Source organism: Anser brachyrhynchus (genome assembly GCF_964034855.1).
Source record: "Anser brachyrhynchus genome assembly, chromosome: 2".
Taxonomy (NCBI): domain Eukaryota; kingdom Metazoa; phylum Chordata; class Aves; order Anseriformes; family Anatidae; genus Anser; species Anser brachyrhynchus.
In genome coordinates, this window is record NC_137695.1 from 8,470,870 (window position 1) to 8,495,875 (window position 25,006).

The window sequence follows — 25,006 nt, forward strand, 5'->3', positions numbered from 1 at the left end:
GCATAGTTTAACTGAGAAATTGTGATTCAGAAACTTCAAAGGGTTTAGTTTAGTTGAGATAAAATTTGAAGTAAGAGAGGTTTTTCTACAGCTTAGAGTAACAGCTAAAACAGTTACAATGCTTGATGTAAATAAAACACAGGTAATGCTTCTAGCTCCATAGCAGTTATTCCGTCTGGTCCAGATAGGGGTACGCCTCACAGCTGTAGTCTGAACCACAGTGGCTGGGGGTTTTCTCAGCTGAGGAGAGTCAAAAAGCCTTGTATACCAAGCCCATGGTAGTGTATTTCTGTCTTTTTGTAAAGTAAATTATGAAATTGCCTCAGGTCACCCTGATGGGCTATGCCACAGAACAGTAACCTGGGACTCTCCATTCCCAGCTTTGTCTGCCCACAAGGCTGCACTGCCTGAGCATGTCTGCAGGCTCTCCAGCCTCAGCTCTCTCTTTCTCTCATACTCTCACTTTTTTTGGTCCCTCTTTCTGTATCATCTCTGTTCACTTTCTGTCCCTGCAGCTAGCTCCCTGAGAATTCAGGGTTTCAGCATCACTGGGTGTGCGGAATTTCATTTTTTAATGCATGGAGATTATAAACTTAAAATATACTGTCAGCTGGAAACCACTTGGAAAACATTTTGAATAGGAAGATTGCAAGGAGAGGAGCATTAAAAGATGTATTTCAGGGAAAGACCACAGGGCCACGATGTGAGAAAAAGGTTGACTCAGGGCTGAGATTCTGGGAAGAGTATGATCTGTAATGTCTGTAGGAAATCTCTGTGCTTGCTCAGCACCAAAATTGCTGACTGTTAAAGTGAGGAAGGAACTGGTTGTTCAGAGCAGGTATCTGATCCTCATTTTGGATCAGTTCCACTTGTGAATAGCTCCAAGCCATATTCATAAGGAAGACTCAGAAAAGCTCCAGAGTTGAAAATATAAAGCATCATAACCTCCAGATAATGCAGGAAGAACCATCTGAGAGGGTTCTTTCAGGCCCCACAGTTGGGTTTGAGCAGAGCAAGAGGAGTCTTGGACATCCGGAGTTATGTGTTTTATGTATCTCATGCTGTAGGACTCATGGGCTCTGTCTAGTCTTGAGGACCCAGTTGTCTGCCATTCAAAACTAGGGATGTTGCTGTTGCCTTCCTTTCCTTCCTTCTTTCTTCCACAGCTTTTGTAACCACTTTTTGTCTAACCATATGGGACATGATACACTGGGATCTCAATCCCCTTTCTTCTTTGATCAGAGCACAGATGTGAATGGAGTCACATCTTAATACTTGGGTTTACTGTCTTATCATCTATGGGTTAAGGTAGCTGGGAAGTGAGTGAAGCAGATCCCAGTCCCTGCTCTGGTCAGCATGTTAAATACCTGCCTCAGATGGAGCAGCTTGAGCAGAGAAGATGTGATATATCCATTACCACTGCAGTCAGGGAGGGAACAGGTGATAGTTTTCATCTTCAGATGGAGAAATTAACTCTATGGACCTAGCTATATGTGCCACTGTAAGCCCAATGTCTAGGCTCCTATACAGGGCTTATATCCTGTGGAGATCCAGCCAAGAGTGGGGATTAGAAGAAATGCTGTTGACTGCTGTAAACTTCTACTTTAGGGTAAATTAATTTATTTTGCAGTTTTCACTCCCCCTCTTGTTATTTTCCATAGTAGCTAAGGCTTTTCTGCATAGAGAAGGCATTTTTTGTGACTTTTCTCTTCATCAGCCTTTAGTGCAAAGCTGTGGGCTTGAATTCATGTCTAGAAATTACCTTTGCAGCACTAGGGCAAAGCTCCAAAGCTCTGTGTGTCTGCAAATAAAACTTAGGGAAAGGAAAAAAAAAAAGAGAGAGAAAGAGAGAGAGAGAGAATAAGAGGTACAGGAATGGCAATCAAAAGCCCAAACACCAGTAAGAAGTAGCAGTTGACAGGCTATTACAGTAAAGTCTACTAATGGGTACTCATACTTCATCAAATGGAAAACTGTCTCAATCCCAACATTTTTATAAAAAAGAAATTTAGGTGGAAAAAAATTAACGTGATGATTTTGCTCTGTATTTTCAGTAATATATGAGATTCATTAACAAAATATGACTTAGAGGATTCGATAAGCAAGTAGGATTCAGAGAAGTAAATATACACTGAAAGAAGTGGATAAATATAACTAGAAATACAAAGAAAGACTTAAAAATTACTTTTAACCTTGAATCTGCAAAAAATTTTGTGCATGTACTGTAATATATGTGTAAAAATGTGCAAATTCTAAGGATTCCATGAACAAAAGAGGATAACATAGCCAACAACAAAGTTTCTAAAGGATTATTAGGATTTTTTTTTTAATTTTTTATTTTTGATACAGAGGTATGGATGGCTGTTAACTTGGCTGGCTTAGCATCTAATTTAATAGAAAATGAGACACTGGCAATAAAATAAATAATGCTGTTTAATTACAGTTGTGACCTTTAGTAATTGCTACATTATTACTTGGTATTGTAAGAGATTTATTGAATTTACTGAAATAATTGTTTTTTCCTCTGGCAAAACCATCATGCCTTGGAATTGGAAAATATCTATTGGATGATCTGGTTTGTATATCCTCTGCTGCACAATGTCTTGTCCAGTTCTGCTGTAAATATCTTCAAGTGTTGTTTTGTGCAAAACTCACTGGAAGCTTATTCTACAGCTTCACTGAACTTACCTTGGAAACATTTCTGCTTCTGTTCAGATGACATATAGGGTTACTTCCGTCTCATTTCTGCTAGTTGGATATTAATATTATTATTACTGTGTTTCTTTTCATATACTGTGTTCTTATCAACCTATATGCTTCACTGATTTCACCCTTTTCCAAGAGTTAAACCCTTATCAAAAGGGGATGGTTTTCATTGGTATATATAAGTGCTTCACTGATTTTGAAGAAAATGTGAGAATGTGTATTTTTGCATCAAAAGCATGCAACTTTGTACAATTATTAATGAAAAAAAGGCAAATAATGTCTACCAACTAAGGTACCCACTGTGAAGTTTGCAGTTTTGAAACTGCAAACTCAGATTCCCTGCTGCCCCTAATTCCATAGTATCCTAAAAACAATGGGAAAAATCTTAGGGCAAAATATGTTAGTTTAAAAACAAAAAAGCAGTCAAATTAAAAACAGACCTCCTAGCTTCTTTTACATGTCCAGGCATAGCAAGCAGCATTGGAAATGCCTTATATTAACCGCACTACAAAGGAGGAAAATAAACTCAGGGAATTATAGCTAATATTTAAGATGTATAACCAGAAGATGATAGTCTGGCATGTCTAATGAGTTCTCAAATTCTTTTCTTAGGTTAACATTTAAAGAAATATCAGAAGTCTGCAAAGATCTGTCATTGTGCCAACCAGTTTAAAATAGTTAACTTTATTGGGAGGTTGATTGAAATATATAAGTAACTGACAGGATGGGGCTACAAGGTGTAGCTGGGTAAAGAGCAGTGAGCTGGTTGACATGGGTTGACACCTCCCAAAAGTAGATGTAAAAGTCACTTAATGTATATTGAACTCATGCATCAGTTATACACTCGGAATGAATATCTCTGATGGAGAATCTCAGGAAACAAAGAAGAGAGAACAAATCCACAAATTTATAAAAAAAAATAGCTGTTTTTAGAATAAATGTGTTCTCAAAGTGTCCGTGCTGAAATGACACGGATTGGTTATGCTGCATCCTCTGCTGTCACACTTTCTCTGTAGTTCTCTGTGCCTCATTTTCCCTTGATCCCCCCTTCTCACTGGGGTCTTTCTGAGGCAGCTGTAAATGAGTGAAGACAAGAGGCACTTCCATGGAAGAAGGCAACTCCCAGACTTGCTGGAAGCTGAATATCATAAAGGGACTTGAAATTAAGTAATTTACCCATATGAATAAAACATAGAGTGCTATTTTTAGCAGCTTGACTGTTCTGACAGACCCAGTAATTTTTCAGCTAATCTCACAGCTGGTCCTCCTGAGCCACGGGCTATCCCCTGTCCTCCAGAATTTGGAAAGTAACATCATTAATGATAATAGTATGATTTTGATGGAATTTTCTACCTTTTAACCAAGCCCATTCCACTGAGGCCTGGAGGCTTATTTCAGAGGCAACCTCCCTCAGATAAGCTACCTTAGCCAGCTTTCAGAAACTCATTCAGATTATTTAATTGAACCTCTCACTCTCGCAAGAAGATATTGCTTATATTGAAAGACTTAATAAGTCTCCTGGTCTAGATAGCTCCCTCTCTGATCATTACAAGAGGCAGGGCCATTAATATCAGCTTATCAAGCTTTGCCGCCCTGTCATATTTTCCCTTCTTTTAATTTTACTGAAAGTGTTACATTAGCACAGTGCTTCTGAAGAAATATGGAGATTTTTTTGGTCTGATTTTCCTCCTGACTGTCTTTATTTTCAAGAGACAGGTTGTTTGTCAGGCGGTTGTTGTGGCAAGCCTTTTATTTTCTTCTCACCAGAAAAGAAACACAGTTTTGATGGCTGCTACAGGGCTTCCTCATCAGGGGCTGATGGATGCAGCCAGCCCTAGGGAGTCTTCCTGATTCTCCATTGTCCAAATCTAAGACTGGCCTTGCCTCCTGCCACTGTACTGTATCTCTTGACATTTGTAAAAATCAACAAAAAGGGGAAAAGTTGTCCAGTAATGGTTCTGTTATTATCTTACAAGAAAAAAAGAAATCTATACCCTTTCAGACAGTTCATGAGGACATTGTCTTTTCTTTGTTCCCCTTATTGTTCATCATATTCAAGATGGAATTAATTATTTTCTCAAAGGTTTATTCCTTTCAGAAATTAGTTCAGAAAAATCACCTGTCTTGGTAAATCAGACAGAATTCTTCCCAAACAGGCCTTTCAAACTAATGGATTTCTCCTTGAACTCAGATGACCTTCACATGCACTTCAACTCAGAGGACACAGCTCTCATCCCATGGAAAGGCTGGCCCCAATGTGAGCGTGACAGCAATCTTACAAACGTGCATTATCCCCCACACAAATTATGAATTTTTCCATCTGAATATCAGCATAGTCTTTAATTCAGATTAAATAATCTGACTTCAAACAGTTGAAGGTTTTGATGGAGGCAGCTGGGGAAGGGGGATGTGGAAGGAAAAACTGTGGAAGTTTTTAAAAGATAGCTATAGATAGGAATTACCATTTCCTACTCTAAGTAAGGGAGAAGATTATGTTCTATTTTGGGAGCTACTCTGTCCCAGATAACAACATTTCTTCTGTCTGTCCTCACTTTGTCAGGACTAGGTATCTTTCCTCTTGGCATCTCTCTTCGTCTTTCAGCAGCCTCCCCCTCCCACAACGCCCATTTATTCATATCCTTCTCACCAGGCTGCTTTATCACTGTTTCCTTGAGATTCACTCTTTCTTTCTTCTCTGGCCTTCAATCTCCTCAGATGTGCTCTAAGAGGATCTTTCTTATCCCGTATCTTTCAGCTCCAGGCTTGCCTTCCTATCCCTTCTTATAAATTTCTCCTCTCTCAGCCTCCTCTCCTAGGACTGAGCTTCCCATAGCCCTCCACGTGAATGTTGATTTTTTCCAAATACAGGCTCTGTGTGCGTGTGCACTGTCTGTCCCTTCCCCTGACATGGGTGCACACTTTCAGTGCTAGAATCACTGATCTGGGGGCTTGTTATGGAGACTCTGAACCTGCTGCATGAGACGGTATTGATCTAGGCCTATATCTCCTGCTACTTTAATTCTTTGTGTGAAAAATGCAGTCAAAATATTCAATTAAGTGCAAATCAGACACTTTGCTATTCAGGTAACACCAAAAACATTCTACAAGTGACATTTGTGAGATTAATAGTCTCTTGGATGCCATTCCCCTGCTCAGGACTACCTGCACAGATGCACTCTCACAAGACTGTGTTCAGGCCAAACAGTTTCTATTGTAAGGCAGAAAAACAATTCTGGAAAATGCCTCTTCCAGAAGAGAGGCCACACAGATGTGCGGGATGAGCTGAAAAAGAGCCCTTTCAGCAGGATGGTATGTTCTGCCTGAGCTCTCTGAGCAATGAACTCCTCTTTCTTAAGGTGTACACAGATGTCAGGAGTCTTTTGCCCCTAAAGCTTAGCTTCTCTGGGCTGCATGTGTCAGATGTGAGGCTGGCATTAGCCTCGGGTTGCTCCAAAGTGCTCTGCTGTACTGCAGCCTCCAATGGGAGGGACAGCTTCATGTCTGATATCACTGATATCAATGCATCTTGGTGTCCTCTCCACTCACTGCATTGCCTCACTGGTCCAAACCTACCCCAGAGGATGTCTATGCAGGAAATGCCATCAGTGGCAAGTATGTCCCCACAGGTGCAACCCTACGAAACTCATAGGCAGTCACCACTTTGATATTCCATCACTGCAACTTAAGGGAACAGAAACAGGCCAGAAAAAGAAATATATATTTTCCTATCCACCTCTGAGCGCCATCATTGTATATAATTTAAAAGGCCGTACAAGAACAGGGAATCTTGCAGTAATTTAACTGACAAAACAACAAATATATTTCTACTGGACTTTTTCTGGCTTTATTCAGTTTATAACAATTAACAGGGGAAAATAATCTACTTTCCTATGTTATTAAAAAAAATAAAAATCATTCAATTTATCAAATTGTACCAGCCTGTTCTAACAGAAACTGAGGCAGTTTGCCAGAGTCTAATGATTCAGTTTTATATGATTATGTTTTTTAGCCAGATCCAGATATTTAGAGGAACTAATAATTAGTTATACTGCTAATCTCTAAAATGCCTGCAAGGACTCACAACTAACTACTGTACTTCAGTCATGACATATTTTTATTTCATGTTGTTTAGTATCAGTATGTTAATGTAAGAACTGAACAATGACAAGATTATATGACCCGTACAATTTTTCACAGCTTGGCATCATAAGGATGTATAAGCAAAAAACAGTATAACTGAGAAACACCTAAATAGAAGCTGGAGGTTTAATTAGAGAAAATGATGTGGCTATAAAATTTTCTGTCTGGTATTGTATATAGCCGACCTTGATGTTCAATCAAACTGTCCTTAAGCAGGGGCAAAGCCTAACCTTCTGGCTGTGTTTCTGCAGTTCAGAGCAGATTGGGATTGCAGAGTGAAGTTTCAGTGATGCCTGATAGTTTAGGATGGCTTTATTCATAAGCTCAACATGGAAAGAAGCCTGATCTTCAGAAACATAGCAAAAATTGGTTCCCTCTATGATCATTTGTATTGGACCATGGGATTTTTTATGCTCAGAATTACCGATCATTTCAAAAAAAATGTAGCTTTATTGCATGTTATAGTATAGTCTTCTTTTTCTGTATCCCTCTGCGTACCAGCCAGTGCAACTGGGATTAATCAGGGAACCTTCAGGCATCTGTACGATGTTGACTGTAATACTACTAAACACTGCATTTACTGGTACATAACATTCAGTACTTAAGTTCATAAAGAGTTTAAAAGACATCTGCCAAATCTGCAGATAACAACCCTGAAAAATATTCCCCTTTTCACTGTGTGTCTGAAGGAGCAGTAGGAGCCAGCTCTTCACTCCTGAAATGTGCAATGCTCCTTCTTTCTTTCCAGGTATTATGTTCTGAAAATCTCCATTTATTTAAAACAAAAAACAAAACCAAAAACAACTTCTCGATCATAAGGGAAGAGGGAGATGGGTGTCTATTTCCTATGATAGAAGAGGCTCAGTTTGGGCTCTGTGACCAATGCCCATCTAAACTGTCATAAAAATTAACATAGGAATTACCAGATCCAAATGTCATAGAATAATGTTCCATCTGGTCCAGAGTTCTGTTTCCAGAAGTGACTTACACCAGATGCTTCAAGGGAGGAATGAAATATTAAACATTTAGAGAGTACCATAAATGCCCTAACCAACTACCAGCTTGGTCATTGGGCAGCTGCTAAGAAGTCTAGTGACAGAGGGAGCCTGCCAGCATCTCTGCTTTTCTAGCAAACAGAACAAGGAAAAGTACTTCCCCGGGGAATATCAGTATCTGTTATAACCATCCCCTTGCACATTTATCATTTCTCCTGAGCTCACATGCACACGTGAATCCAGATGCACACACAAATCCTGTTTTCTTAAGTGCAAAAAATATGTGATGCTCGCAACACATTGAATTTATCAGAGGTGAAAAATTGCTCAGGAGACCCATGAAGGCAGAATTAGTTTTAATCAGGCTAAGACAGATGAAAATCTAATTTAGTTACCCGAGGCTTTATTTATAATCAAAAGAGCAATACCAGCACTTGTTGGTCATGACTCTTGACTGGCACAGGTCATGACTCTTCTGACTGGGTTTAGATGTCTGGTTTAGGGTATACTCCACTAACTTGCTATCAACTGCAAAAGGAGTTCAGGGTGACTAGCTCAGATGGAGATCTCTAGAGGGCAGATGTCTGTGTTTTGCTAAATGAGTCCCATCTTTGGTGGCAAAGCTAATATTTTTAGAATGATAAGAGGGTTTAAAGAATTAAGATCCAAAATAGTTAAGGCACTTGGGGCCATATATCAGACTGCCCCTCTCCTTAGTCTGCCTTATGACCTGGCCAGAAATTACATCTAACAGAGTCTAGATGATTATGGGAGTGGGGTAAGGAACTTTTTACTTCTAACTAGCAGCTCAGAATGATCCATCTTCATAATGAACAAAATGTGTTAGCAGTAGATGGCCATGAAATGGGTTGATTGCGTAACTAATGGTGGATCACACAAAATGCCCTCTGGATTGACATTAATTTTTCACCTTATTGGAGACTTCAGATGAAAACTCTTTGAACAGAGACAGTGACTGGGCTGCTATTTCCCTTGTAGGGTTTGTTCTTTAAGCAAGAGGGGATGGTTGTACAACTTCTGGCTGTACATAATGTTTCCTGCCTTCAGGTCTAGTGTCTCCCAAAGTCACTACATCTATGTTTGTCCTAATTGCTTTATATTTCTGTATTTTTATAATTTATTTTTGTCATTATTTAAAGCACAGGTTATTTTATTAGAGGTAGGAACTAGATTGTTGTGTATTTTCTTTTTTTAAACTTTATTTTATTTTTTATTTTAAACAAAATAAACTTTTTTAAGTTTATTTTGTTGATCATCTTTCATTTTATAAATCTTTGTCTCTCGTGGTCAGGGACAAATTGACTTCAGGTGGTTCAGCAAATCTGGTAGAAGTAAAACCAGAACTGGAAGACCATTATTGTTCCTAACATTCCAAGTCTACACTGGGTATATAAACAAAAGCTGAAAGCTGCAAGGCACAATGTTGTATCACCAATCAATGTCAGACAGCAACATAAAGTAGAAAGACAAAACACACTCCCACAAAGAGCAGCATACCATAAAATACTATGTAGAAATCTTTACGTATACCCGATAAGGGAAAGAAATTGAAACTGCCTTTATAAGAACATATGATTAGGTCTGAGAATGAATCTTACACCATGGATGGAAAATTAATTGATGAAGTGTAAAACCGAGTATTGTTTAATGCCTTCCCTCAGAAGGACATGGTGACAGTTATTATTTATCTAAAGAGTAATTGCAAAGAGGAAAAAACTATCTCTAGTCCTGTGTAGGTATGGCACAGAGTAACAAGATTGAAAAATTAGCTTTCTAGCTGTAAAGGCTGAACTAGATTGCCTAGGACAGTTATCAGGTCTCCATCAATGGAGTTCTCTAAAGTAGAGTTGACAAATCTCCAACGGTAATAGTTTCCCTCTCTACTCCTACTTGGTAAGATTTTATTTTATTTTATTTTTAATTTGAGAGAACCAGAACTTTCTTATAACAAGGTGGAAGGTAATACATTGTATTTTGTTATACGTAGAACAGGTATACAGTGTCCTGATTCCTGAGCTCAACTGAGCAATGAACACTCAGCGAAGCACAGCCCTGGAACTCCTTGTTCTGGAAACTACTGCTCACCTGAGCAGCCCCAGATGAAGGGTACCTGGAAATATGCCCAGAGAGCCCAGAGAGCTCTGTTAACTCAGACAGCAAGTGCATCTCCCCCTAGACCCCAGGTTTGTTGCTTATACAGATTTGATAATATGTACTCAATTTGGCTTCTTGATGTAGTTTCAGGATAGTTGAGACCTGCCCTCTTTTGTGTTTCTGTCCATCCACTTGTCTCTCCTGCTCGCTTTCCTAGATCTCTTGCTCCCAAGCAAGAATAATTCAGCCAGCTCTCTCTCAAAGCAGGAGGTAGGGCCCAGAGTCCTCAATCTCTGTAGCTCCTCCTGGTCCTTTCTGCAGTCCAGAAGTTCAAGACATTGGGGTTCTGAATGCAACAGTGTCACAGCACTGCTGCTGCTGCTGGTGAAGGAGCTGGTACTAACACCTCAGTGAACCCAGTGGCACAAATCAGGAGTAGCTATTGCTGTAAAATGATCACATGGATGAGAATGGAAGTTTTCAGGTGGTTCATTTAGAAAACAAAGCTAAAAACCTAATTAGTGACTATTTACCTTAAATATGAACTTTTGATGCTTGGGACTAAATCTCATGAAGGCAGTGGGTATATTGAATATTGTCGTCTAAGCACACTGGTGGGGTTGTGAGAATATTGCTTTTTCCTCTCAAACCTGTTGAGTTCAAGAGCTTTTAGATAAGCTGAAATGCAGAACATATGTAACGCAGGGAAGGAGACCTTATTAAATGCCTCATACTGAAGAAAATCTGTGTAGCTGAGTTTAATTAAGACACTGCTTGCAAAAAGTTTAAATTCTGTAAGAAACAGGCTATTTCACAACAGATAGCAGTGATGCCAGGCTGCCATGGAATACTTTGTTCCACCCATGCTGCTTTCAAGGCTTCTCTTCCACATCTCCTGCATTTTTTGCAACCGCTCTGTGCCTGCCTGTGTGCACATTTATACACGAGGAAGGACCCTTTTTTTCCCTTTCATATTTCTCTAGCACAATGAACGGTTGTGGCTGAAGTACTCATTTCAGTTAAGATATATGCAAATAGTAGTGACCATTAAATATGCATTGTCTCCTCCCAGTAATGATCTTCACATTGCTGCAGTGTGGCTTCTCCTGAGTGTTTTTTTGCTGCAAAGCACTGATTCTCACCCGGCAATGGTTGGTGTTTGCAGGTAGCAGGGGGCAGGTTCAGGAGTTGGCCATGACTCCCAGCATGAGGGGCTGGAGGGTAACGCCAGTGAAGGGGGCTGCTTTTCCTCAGCCTGCCAACATAACCATCCACACAGCCATACTGTGAACCAGATCAATGTGCTGAGAAGCAAACTGAGCTGCCTCGAAAATAACGTGGTAAAAAACAAGAATTTTCAGAGCCATGTCACAGCATGACCCCATAAGGAGTTGTGTTGACACAACCAGGGAGGCATCACGTTGCAGCATGCTTCATGTATGAAGTAGTAACGTTAATAAAAGTGTCTCCTGGTTTTGTCTCTTAATATTTTTCAAGTAAAGTGAACATGGATATGAGTTCAGCCATCTTTGTAGCTCATGTGGCACCATCCCACTTGGAAAAAGCAAGTATAAGAAAGGTAGGCAATGGGCATGCTCATCTCACTGCTGCAAAGAAGTGTATGTTGCTATGCAAAGTCCTGTTTCTAAGCATGCAATAAAACCAGAGCTGTTGGTGACAAACAGGACAATCTGTCCTGGTGAGAGGGGAAGGATAGAGCAAATCAGTTTTCTGGGTTTGGACCAAAAGCTGTTGTCTTTAGGGACGACATTATGCTTCTCAGGCTGGAGGGATAAAGGGGGATGTCCAGGTGGGAAAAAAAATTCTCTCCAGAATTCTGACCATGAGCCACAATTCTTTCTGGGAAGAGCTGAGTCCATTATTTTTCTGTCACTGTAGCATTGAGTGTTTGCACCACTTTTCGTCACAGTGCTGAGTTATACTAAGGCATATCCAAGTCTCAACCTTTACAGGTTCTTAATAAAATATGATGGGTGTTTTGATTCCCCTCCTTTCACGTCTGGAAGATGCTTATCTTGTTGCAATCATTCATTATTTAAAAATAAATAAATTATTATTATTATTATTAATCTGTTTTCTCCACAGTTTCAGCTTCTCACTTCTCTGCTCTCTGGTTTGGGCTGTGGCTCTAGTTAACATACCAATTTCCAGAGTCAGTTCATGCTTTCTGAGTGGTGTTAGCGTGTGATTCTGCTCTGTTAACCCGTGCAAACTTCATGAGGAAACAGGACTGCAGGTTGCCATCTTTTCCTCTCTGAGGCTTTTTTCAGTTTTTAATGGTTACTTTACTTTGCTTGTCGGAATATTCTGCATCTCCTACTGTTGGTGTCACTACGGTCTTGTGCAGATATTGATTTTGTTAGCTGACAGAGAAATCATGTTGTTCCCAAAAATCCTCTTGTTAATAATGATGGGATATTTTCAAAAGAACTAAGTAGCTGCTCCTTCCTGAGCAGTCAGGAATCCAGGAAAAGATTTAAAGGCTGATGGAAAGCCTTAAAATGAAAGTGTCATTATTATGATAACCCCTCAGCTAGGAATGGTACCTTTCAGCTTGATAACGGACAAACTTTGCCACATCTGTGAACTAAGAATGCCTTGAACTTTGGAGCCAACCATCTGAAAAGTGAGCTGAGTTAACTTTAAAAGCAAAGGTTCAAACTCAGATTTGTTTTGCAGTTTAAATGTTTCATGGACTTCTAGTGTGCTTGTGAGGAAATGTCTAATTTTGGAGGAAGGTAAGGTTTCAGCAGTGTTGTCCTTTAGTACAGCCCTGAAATTGGGCAGCTCTGAACTTGCACTTGGCTGCTCTGATTGATGCCCAGAGTAGGGATGTGGTCAGAGCGTGACCTGATGAGCAGGTAACACACTGGTGTCATAAGGACCCATGGGCTTCCATAAGTAGCTAACGAATATTAGAGTAGGCCTGAAGCCACTTCATAGGGCAGTGTAAGCTTGTCAGAGAAACAGAGGGTCATAGCTCATGCTCACAGCACAGCTGAGCATCAGGTCCAGTATGTAAAGAAATGTGCTCACCTCTCCTAGAGAGCTCTGCAGCCAGGGTATCTCTCTGTCAGGTGAGAGTGTAACATGGGAGGTCATGAGCTTGCTAGAAATAAATTTTGTGGATATTTTGCTTGCGCTGTGATAGTCTGTTAGTACTCTGCCATACACTTGGCCACCAGCATTTCTTTCCAGATTTTTCCCCAGTGGAAGAAATAAATATTTAGTAGGTTTTTTTTTTTTTTTTTCCTAATGGCATACTGCATTAGAAAACTCTCCTGAACCAGCTGCCACAACTTCATATTTGCCAGCTACTTAGAGGAGTAGAAAATTATTAGAATTATTAGCAGCATTTCTGGATAATTTTCTCCCCTCGTACTGCAGGCACTCTGTTGTCCAGTCACACTGATAAGCTACCTAACCATGGTCTTAGAATCATGTAACATTTTTCCTTTCTACTCTGAGTAGGAAGGTACCCTAAAGTTATTTGGTTAGAAACCATCTTCTGAATTTTAGCTTACATTTGTTCTTTCTTGTTTATATACATCTGTCCTGTGTCACTGTTGACCTTGGGTTTAAATAGTTCTTCTTCCCCATTCCTGCTTTGTTCCCCAGTGTATTTATAGATGGCGGTCATATCCCCTCTTAGCCTTACATTAATTATCCTCCTGTAGTTTCTCTCATATGACAGGTTCTCCATTCCTTCAATCATCCTCCAGCCATTATTTTCATCTGTTCCGATTTTGTTTTAATTTCTATTGAATATGAGTGACCAAAACTGTACCCCGTATCTTAAATGAGGTGTCAGCAGTGCTTTGCGATTTCCTACTAATATTTCTCAGTCTTTACTGGAAAGTAAAGACTTTCCCAATAACTCCTTGCATTTCAGATTTCTTTTTTAACTGCCTTCCACAGTGGTGGTTCATAATCCTGTGATTGATTGGTACAATCAAACCTTTTTCCTCTTCTGTTAATTTGAGATCTGTTGTAGGAACCTGATTATACTTACAGGAACACCCATGCAGTGCTATAGCTCTCAGTAAATACACCTGAGGTGAGAATTTGAGGTTGCAGTAAATATTCTGGGATGATTTTACTCCATTATGTTTAACTAAATTACTGGGTAAAAGCTCAGCACCTTACCTTACTGGAAGCAAAGCAGCAAAACCCAAAGCAGCAATTATTCCTAAATAGCACAAAGAGTATATTAATGTGTAACCCACCAAGGTAGTCAAATGGAGAAAATTAATACTGAAGAAAGATCTGTGAGAATTTGAGAAGAATTTGTAGTGAGGCATAGTTTTCATATCAGAAGTGTTCTGTTGTCTTTTTATAAAAGGCCAATGTAACTTTTTGGTACCCATGGTCTCTGTTTGTCTTCTCTCTCTCCCTTTCTTCATCTGACTCTGCTTTTTACAAAGTGACAGTCATGCAGGAAAAGTTCTCTAATGAAGAAAGGACAGTAATGAGATTGATGCATTATACTTGCTGTAAGGAGGCTTATATTGAAGTCAGAGTTTATGCAAAGGAGAGGGGGGAGTGAGAGTGACGTGGTAAGCAAGATCTGGGCTCTACTCTGACCTTTTCCAGTTCACGCACCTTTGTGGAGATACCTTGAAAATGTCAGTGGTCTGATATTTGTGGGTTTCAGGCTTTTTAAATCTAGGGAAAAGCTGTCAGAGTAATGAGAGTAGAGAGTGAAATACTCTAGTTTATTTATGAATTAGGATTTTATCCTGAAATCGTGGTAAGGATGTGCTGAAAGCCACTTTTCAGCAGATTACAATGTGAGAAGACCATAAATTGGTGAAAGCATTTTGAATGATTCTGAAATTGATTTAAATCAGAAATAATTATTTTCCTGTCTTCTAACCATAACACTAAAACCACAAAGAAGATAACCACAAGGTAGAGTCACATTTAGCTTGATCCTGGCCTGGACATACAATGTTATTTATATGCCCTGGGCACACCAAGCGTGCCTGAACAATTTCACTCATTACGGTATGTAAAGACCAGAAGTTTCTGTCAGTCTTTTGAGGACAAAGAAATAGAAGGCCAATTCTCCTAGATCTTAGAGGAATCAGTTCAAGGAATCATTCAATTTATTTGAAGTATATATTATTTTGATATCATACTAGAGTCTAATATGATACTTCAGCTCCAGGTGTCTAGTGGTACATAAGCAAGATAGGGAAGAAGAGAAAGGCACTGATACTGATCCAGCTCTTACTGTGCATCCACGTGTTAGCTAGCATTGAGCTGTCAGTCCTGATTTGTTCAGAGACATAGCTACAAGCAGAAGTCATACAACTGCACCTTAACTTCACCTGCAATTAGTATGTGTTTTTTTTTCCCATATCATCACTTGTCTTCATTTAGCTTAACTGAAAGTGCTTGTTGCCTCAGTGCTTATACCACACAACATCAAGAAGAGTTTCTAGATGTTTTCTTAGGTCTAACTAATCACAAACAAATTTAACTAACAATAAGCACTAAGGAATTTGGAGTATTCTTACCTGTCTTCTCAATAATAGGCAAATTAAGAGTGCCTGTCAGAATGCCTGAAAATTAGTTCTGAAAACTTAAAATTTAGAATACTGTTAAATAATTTAAAAAAAAAATCAGAATCAAATTACTAAGGGGGAATGAGGTGCTTATAGAAAATCTAAGGAAGTGTAATTAGTTCTTTTCTATAAAAAAGAGACTAGACTCACTTTTATTCTTTATTAAACAGGTCAGATTCTACCTCCATTAAAATCAGTGAGAATGCTCCTTATGATAATATGTTAGGACTTTGACTTCAAATTTGAGAACAAAATGATCAAATATGTACCTCGGGCCAGTTTGTCACCTCTGAAAATTGCACAGAACTGTTCTTGGTTTGCTCTCACGACCACTAGAAAGCATGAGTCAAGTCCTGAATTTGCTGGTCAATGCACATCTCCATAAGGATTCTATGATTTTCCTCTACAATGTAAGTAATCAGACATTGCACAAGTAAAAGCTTGCAGCTTCAGCTGCATCAAACATGGCCTCAGCTTTGCATCAAACATGGCCTTCTATGAGGTGTAATTTGATCAAGAGCACGCCACAAGATATTTTAAGATGGGAAGATAAGATTTCAGCAATACTAGCAAGATAAAGATCTACAAATCAAGATGAATATCTAGGGAAGCACAATGTGATAAGAAAAGTAACAAAAATCACATGGGAAAGTGGTGGTGACCCCTTTACTCATGTGGAGAAAGCCACTGTGTATACTGATTCTCAGAAGCAAAATCCTTTTACAGTATCTATATTGTATGACTTCCTTCCAGACACCTGGGTTGTTACACTACCTGGCTTTCCATTAGAGGTGACACTTAAAAAAAAGTGTCCTCTGCGTAGTCACATCTGGAACGATGGTTCATTGCTCACCACAGCAATGAGCCGGTGGGGAAGTCAGCTTTGAAGCTGTAACAACCCATAGGAAATCATAGTTTGTCAAACAATGTTATTTTCTTATTCCACAAATGGACTTAAAATATATATTTATATTTTTGTGTTTTACCAGAGATATATTTCACACACTTCCTGCTTTCTTTTCCATTTTCTAATATTATAAAAGGGAATGAAAGAATCCCAGATGTATGAAAAATAAAACCAAATGGCTCCTTTCAGCAGCCTGTGGGGTGGATAACATGAACTGTGATCAAATTTTTCCGTGGCTGGGACTTGCTGTGGATTCTCTCACAGCTTCCTTTCCCTTAAAAGAGATAATACAATCTCCTGAATCATCCATTGATTTTCGAGAAATTTAAAACTTAGCATCTTTGTACCTTCTATCATACATAGTTGGTGTTTTGTTGTTTTTTTGTTTGTTTTGTTTTGTTTTGAAAAAGGAAGAAATTGTTAAAAACCATTTCTGAAGAATGACAAATGTACACTTTCACATCATTATATAAACCTCATATCCTTAGGAAACCACAAAAATAAAGTAGAAAACACTACATGAAGCATTTCTCATCATCATTACCTTGCAGCATATTGCAGACAGTTTTGCAATATCATGTGATTTCCATATATTTTAAATAGCTTTTTTTTTCTTTTTTTTTTCTTTTTTTTTAATAGGATTTAAAAAATCCCTTTGTAAAGACTCATCATAACAGTTCTTTAAAGTGCCATGGCTGTCAGCTCGCAAGTCTTCTTAAAGTCGGAAGGCTGACATAATAAAATCTTTTTTTTTTTTCACTGACCTAAATCAAGTATTGGATGGATCAAGCCTTCTTGCTCTATGATCTCAAAGGAGTTTTTTTCTTTTTTTTTTTTTTTTAATGTCATGTTCAGCTATTGGTTACTTTATGCTGAGCTGTGAACTGTGTGGTTATTGGAAGCAGCATTAAAAGCCAGGGAGTGACTCTGTTTTCAAGAATATCTATCACTCTACTCTTTTAGGCACCCGACTGGTTGTAGAAATATTTACAGCCACATAGGATAAATATTTGATCTGCAAGCATCAGAGATGAACAAATCCAAATTGTCCAGAGTGAAGAGATTAAAAAAATTATGGAGGGTGAGTGAACAATGCATTAGTTTATTAGAAAGATTGCAATAGTAAAACATAAATTGCAAGCAGATAATTTTGGTGTTTGCGGAAAAACTGTCCTGCTGCATGCATGTTATTTGATCAGACTTGTCAATGCAGCTTTTGATTGTGTGTTTATTGTTTTGCAGATTAGATGCATCTTTGCAAACTTATTTCTAGAGACATTAAGCATTAAGCATTCAGGTTAATTTGATTTTTGAGAAAAGTTTCAGAGAACCTGAAACAACAACACTTATACAATAAAAACCCTTGAGAAAGCTAAGTTAAACTGATTTCCTCAGTGGTCTTTAAAAATGCCATTTAAGGGTGTGTATATATATATATATACACATATATATATATATAAAAGTAGAAGAAAATACAAAAAAAAAAAAAACTTTTCCCCTGAGGCTGTATTTTAGAGCTGAGACAAATTGCAGAGCTGAGGTACGTGGAATGTGCTTAAAGACCATGTTACATCAGAGTCTAGCATGATGGTCAAATGAATTAAATAATAATAGAAAGGCATATTTACTTGTTACTGCATATGTTATAAGTTAGAAATCAGACCACAGAGAAGTTGAACAGATCGTTCTTTACCAAACATGAAGATAATTTGGTGCAACAAGTGAAATGAGCATCTCTCTGGTGTTTCATGAACTGTTCTTTGAAGATTTCCTTGAGAAGTTTGGGGTTTGTTCTTCTCACTGATAAATATACAGGAAAGAGTAGTCATTTTAAGAGCCTTAAATAAATTTGTTTGGATGCTTCCAGGATATGGTACTCTGATATCAGTTAATGGAGTTACATAAATTGTCTTGCATATAGTCGTTAAATAGTGTGTATTTTCCATGATGTGAAACTCTGTTGAATTGCTTCCTGGTAATATTGATTTGACTATTTAAAAGTAGCTTTTTATATGATATTCCACTAATGATGAAAAACAGATGATTTCCGTGATATAGAGCAATTTGCAGTCAAGACATAGAGCAGTAGAGGTTTTCCGCACTTTAAAGACTGTCTTGAAATAGAAGCAATGTCTCTATTTATGGTTTTGTGTATTGAAAAGTGTTATTGCCTGAGTGAAAATTACATTTTAATCATCAGACAAGTTTCATTTGTGAAAACAGGCACAGTTTTCTTAGAAATTAAAGCATATCTATTAAGCATAAGTAGATATTGTATCATATTAAGTGACACAAGATAATTACCACAAAGCATGGTACTTAAATGGGCTCAGGGAGGAATTTAGTTTTAAGAGGGAAAATGTCCTTCTTGGATAGAAATATTTTATTTGCATATGGCTGTGTACATTGTTGTGCAGCTCAACACTTTGTCTTTTACCTCATATTTGTTAAAGTTATTAAACTGCAGGCTATTAAACTTCTTTTAATTGACGTATTTTCTGCTCCTCTCCCTAAAGCATTCATCCTATTCCATCATTTTGGTACCTGATATTTCAGGGTAATACAGTTCAAAATTAAATTTCTGCAGAAGCAAATGTCAGTTTTAAATGTTACTGTTTCTTCTTTCTTACTTAAAACTATTCAATGTAGAAATATGTCAAAATCTTGAAGAGGGCTTTTATGGTTGGGATTAAAATAAAAGGGTAGACCTTTTTATTTTTATTGTGCAGCGTGTGCATTTTTAATAAGCCATAATATATTTATGCAGGAGATTATATGTCTATGATATGATGCACACTCCCTTCCTCCACTTAACTCTTGGCATTAACTTGCCCAATATTTATGGATATATCAAAATTATGATTTACACTGTACTTATCATTAACATCCCTTGCAATAGCTTTCCATAGTTCTTGCCATCCTTCAGAATACAGTCATAAAATGAAGAGATTAACAGATAATTAAATTAAATCCTTAATTATTTGGGGATGATGAATTCACTCTGTGATTCCAGAAAGGTATAGAGAGCCTTTTTCACAGGCAGTATAAATTGAAACCAATGGAGCTATGAAGATTTATGCCTGCTTGAAGATCTGACTCATGCTGTTAATTATCTACTCCCCTTTTAAAAACATATTAATAAAAATTGGATGTAGGAACAGTTTATTACAATATGAAGCTTTCAAGGTATTTTTTGAAATATTATATACATTCAAAGATAACATTGTCTGAAAAGTATCAGCCATTTTTCACACAACATAGAATGTTCTTCAGCTAGAAGCAGGGAAACTTTGTTGTTTCTCCAGAAATTTTTGACATCCATGAGAAGCTTCTCCTTGTTTTCAGTTAATTCTTGATCTGGCCTGTGTTTCACACGGATCTCCAAAGCACTGACATACATCGCTGACAGTTAAATCTTCTGAAGTGTTCAGCAACTAGCCACTCCTGCTGGTGAAGTAGCTGGGAGCAAAACACTTCTGATAGTACAGTCAACTTACTTATCTAATTAAGGATAGAAAGCCGAATATATTAGAAAAATGAGGAAAATTAATTATAGGGTCAAAACCAGCAGCAAAAATAAACAGTCTTTCTGTATTCAATATTGAGTTCATTTGCTTAAAAAAATATTCTCCCTACAGTCATTATAGAAAAGATTACATATTACAACATTTAATGGGCATTCTAGGCTATTATGAGGATTGAAGATTATAATATTTAACTTACATGCTGAGCAGTCTTGAGAGCTCATTAGTGGTGGTAGATAATGATAGAAATATTTGGTTAATACTTGTGCCATATTTCAGGGGATCACTGTTCAAGTTTTTTTAGTAATAAAAAACTAAAATAATTGTCACGGAAACATGAAAATTAATACGAAAGCGTATACTGGCTACTTCAAATCCACTGAGCCTTTTGTAGAAACCCTTATTTAGAAAATGTTTAGACTACACATTATTTACTCAATAGTACACCTCATTGTGATCTATCTTACCTTTAAGTATTTAAGCTCAATTTTGTAAATGTTTTTTTTTTTTAACCCAATAGGCTGTGACGGTTATAAAAACTTATTACGGTCTTTCATCCCAAGTGTTTGAAGAGGGTGTTTGGAGAAAATATGCCTTTGAAAAATCTCTGTAATTTACTCTGAAAAGTACTTATGGTGGTGGGCTTAAACTATTCGTACTCTTTAGGAACATTTCCTGGAACTGTCACTGATTCCATCAGGAAGCTGTACTTTCCTGCTTCATAATTTATTTTAGGCTGCAAAATGGTATAAAAAGCATTGATTTTGGAGTAATTTATCTGTCTCACTGCTTCTTAAAAACATATCTTGATAAATATTATTTTAGGTGGTTTGCATTAGTATGCATAGAGGCTGGATTATAAAAAGAAAACAGTATCTAAGAGGTTTTAAAATACATTAACATTTTTTTCAAGAATTACAGCCTGACCACCCCCAACCCCAAAAAGCAATAAGATTGACATGCTTAAGCCTATTATCAGAATACCTGTCCAATCTCATAATCCTGACTTTTAGATAAATATGTTTTCACCTTTGTTGAATTGGCAGTGACCTGCAGGTTCATTGCTGAGGAATAGGGTCTGAGTGCAAGTTCCAGCTGATGTGGCCTCAAATATACTGTTTGTTCTCCATAACGTGTTCATTAGTGAGCAGTATAGTCAGCTTTAAACCTTTTTGGAGACTGACGTTGCCTCCTTGCCATTCCTTCCTGATATTTCTGGGTTGTGTTTTGTCAGAGCAATCTCTGCCTGTTGTGCCCCAGAAGACATATGCAAATAGTAAAAGCTGATGGAGCAAGAACTGTGTGAGCAAAGATGGATTTAAGAAGGGAGCACACTACTCAGGAAATCTCTTGATGGCTTCTTCTCTACCTCTCCCTATAGTAGCTTTTAAAAGGAGACTAATGGGTGTGCAAGTCCATCAATTAGCCCCCACCTCCTCCAATGTCAAGGGTATATCCCTCATCCTTCACTTATTCAGCAGGCACTAATGCAAGAAGAACGACTGGGAGAAGAGTGGGAAAGAGTGAGGAGGCATCTGAATGTCTTCAGTTGACCCTCGGTGTGGGTGGGGAGCGAGCCTGTGGGTTTCTGCCCAGGCACAGCCAGAGCAGCCCTCCGGCACCATGAGCAACGGGGACCTGCCTGATGCTGACCTGGTTAGTGTTGTCAGGTAGGAATGGGGGGCCAAGAGGCTCAAGGATGACAGAGAACCCCCCCAGAAATTCAAGGTATAGGGGTGGGAGGTGGGTTAGGGGAGCTGGTTACTGTCTTGACACAAGGCAACAGAAGGGTCAAGATTTCTGGTTTTGTGGTTTTGTGGTCCTCACTTTTCTTTCTCCTCTCCTCCCCTTTAATGTCTTTGTGATTAGTCAAGAGAGGAAAGGAAGAGAAAGGAGTCATTTGGATGCAGTAGGTCCCAACTTTACCGTTTCTGTTGGGACCAATTCCCATCACTGGGAGTCCTTGCGTAAATAACCACCCAGGAGGAGCAAAAGTGATTTATGTGGCTCCTAGTCCCTTTGCTTGGGGGCAGATTTTGCGAGGGATCCCATCCATGTCCTCATCAAGTTATGTACTTTCAAAGACTTCCCATGGCTGGGTCAGGAAGCTCCACCGTCACCACTCCAGACCAGTGGATCTACTACAAAGATCTGCTTGTAAAGAGTTCAGAGGAGTGAACCAGGAAAACAGTTAGATGTTAGATGTTTAGTTAGATGTTTACTGCACGTAAATGTGAATCAATCTTTTTTTATTTTCTGTTTATGAAGCTGAAAATGTCCAATCATTCTTCTTAAGGAGACCATTGGCACTGCTACTTGGTGTGTAATGCATTTTGCTGATGAGGTTGATTGCAAAAAAAATACATTGATTTAAAATAATAATGGAAAAATTTTTAATATATTCTTAGGCATGGCATTTAGCACTGTGGAGGCGTTCCTTGCAAAGACAGGTGTTCCAGTCCTTAAACAGGTCTTAGTTATTTGAAATCTGTCCTTTGTGTTGCGAAAACAGTGAAACAAACTATAAATCATTAGAAATACAGATTACCATACACAGTATTACTGTGTATTGCTCCTTTCGTAACTCTTACAGTGTTACCAATTACACTTAACTATTAATATCTGGTGTTTTGGTTCAAAATGGAAACTATTAAATTCACTGTATCTGTAATTGATTTATCACTGCTCGTTCCCCAGGGTCAGCAGGGAACTCCCAAGTGTGGTGGAGCTGTTAAGTGTAAACTAGATTATAGAATTTACCCATTCTTACAAGTCTCAGTGACCAGGATTTAAATTACTTGATTTAATTTTTTAAACAGATTTTGTAAAACACTCTCCAAATATATCCCATTGTAACTTTATATTAAAAGGCAGAATGAATGAAATTGCAAATGTTATTTATGAAGTACTTCTGCTTTTCCATTTGGATTTTGCAGACCTCTATGGCTAAAAAACAAACAAGCAAACAAACAAAAACACAATATTGAAACAACATGTTAATCCCACAAAGCCTTATTCTGTTAAGTGATTTTATTCATTACGAACGTTATTTAGTTTCTGTGGGTACTGCCCATAAAATTAAGCATACCTATAAGAGTTTGCTAAATCATCAGACAAAATTAGTGAAAACTTTTTCATTTACATGAAAGTGCTGCATTGTTCAAAAAATAATATAGTCAGATATTCATTGGCGTAATTGTGAGGTTTTTTTTGTTTGTTTGTTTTTTAGACAACTGTTAGGGGTGTAACTAAGCTGTGGATACACAGATCTGGAACCTGGGCTTTATATCCACTTCAGTCACCTTTGGGATGTAAGACCCCATGAAAGATCTGCCAAGGAAATGTCCTCAGTGGGACAGGGCAGCTCAGAAGGTTTCAGCTGTCTTTGCAAGTTCAGACATTTGGAGGTTGTCTGAAGATATAGGAAAGGTTACTTGTTTGTTAACTTTGTGTTTCAGCTTGAGCTACATTCCTACCAGGGATGACATCAGAACCTCTTTTAGCACAGGGTCAGCATTTTAAAAGAATATTTACAGAAGAACTAATGCTCACAAAATATCGCACTGCAGCTCAAGCACTTTAGCAACATAAAGATAAAATGGAAAAGCCAGAAAGCAAATGAAAATATGCATTTAAAACTTTTTTAGAAGTCTGAAACCATTTTTTTTTAATTATTTTTTTTTTGTAAATCTCTTTCTATCTGTGATTCTCATTTCACAGTAAAACATTCTAAGATGTTAATAACTGCATATCTGTTCGGAAGTCAGTCTTGCTGATGCTGTGCTAATGGCCATTTCTAATCACTGTTAGCAGCAACAGCATGCTGTAGAAAATTTACGTTAGCATTTCCAGTCAGCATTTTCATTATGAATTACGAGATCCAAGGTTTCTAAAGTGAAATCCTGGTCTGCTTGAAGTCGTTGGCAAACTTCCATCAGCTTTGGTAGGTCAAGAATTAGATGCTGCGGGTCTTCTGGGTGAATGCATCTAATTTAACAAGCCATGTGGCACAGGGTCTTTGCTACATTGCTTACACAATTAGGTAGTTTCAAATGTTCTGCTTATTTAAATGAGATGAAACATTCTTAATTGGCTTAATTTATTTTTAAATTATGAAGAGAAAAAAAGGAGGAAGGACAGCACTGGAATTCAGCTCTCCTCTTCAGGAACAGCATGATCAGCTTCTTTGATCTGGCATTATTTACAAGCACAGCTCCATTTCCTTTTGCTCTTTCTGAAAGTACCCACACAGGCTGCATCAGCACGTGTTTATCTACTATGGACTGAGCTTCACAGCACTAGCAAAACAATGATGGGGAGCCAGTACTTGGCCTTTAATTCATTTTAAGTAACAATGATGACCTTCTTGGTAGAGTATTAGGGTTTGTTAAGTTGAAGTTATGGTTTATTAAGCAGCCTGTTCCCTTTTGCAGCCAATGCCATCTCTCTATCAAGAAACACATAGATAAATGTATATGCACAGAGGCATTCTTACTCAACTCAGTTACAATTTGCCTTCTCCAAGTGGAGGGCAAACACTTATTACCCAACGGGTCATGCATCTTTGATAGAAATATTTTACATAAGCAAAGGAACATGTGAGCCTGCTTCAAGCTGGCACCTGAGGAATACCACTGCTGGTTAGTTTTGCATACACTCTGTGCTAAATTAAATATTTAATCTGAAAGTTTCATATGTTATACTCATACAAAATAATGTGTAGAATTTAATGGCAAATAACAGTCGGTGAGTGCCTGACTATAATCTATTATTACTGGTGTATATAGATATATATATATTTTAATTTGTTCTTTGTCTTTTTTGTTGCTGTTTGTTTGTTTTGCAAAGAACTATTGAGCTTGTACCAGGGACTCCTCTCAGGTCTGTCTCGTTACAGGGTAATGGTGACTTCTTCTCCTTTGCCCGGCAACAGCACTGGAGGATGGAAAGGTGAAAGTATCCTTGAAGAAGTGTCGCGCAGAATATCTGTTTGGTACATAATTACTACATTTAGAGAGGATATATAAT

General features: G+C 38.1%; 1 protein-coding gene across 2 annotated transcripts in view; it reads left to right on the plus strand.

Moving 5' to 3' along the window:
• The window catches only part of DPP6 (dipeptidyl peptidase like 6), a 414,546-nt gene that overhangs the window by 79,266 nt on the left and 310,274 nt on the right, over window positions 1-25,006 (plus strand). The window contains exon 1 of one of the 2 annotated variants that reach the window (XM_080578559.1): window positions 16,832-17,535. The exons of the other annotated variant lie outside the window; for it this stretch is intronic. Within the exon in view, the coding sequence (XP_080434685.1) occupies window positions 17,485-17,535 (51 nt within the window). The 5' untranslated portion in view covers window positions 16,832-17,484. Of the gene's footprint in view, window positions 1-16,831; window positions 17,536-25,006 lie in introns of those variants that run through there. 2 annotated transcript variants of the gene reach the window in all.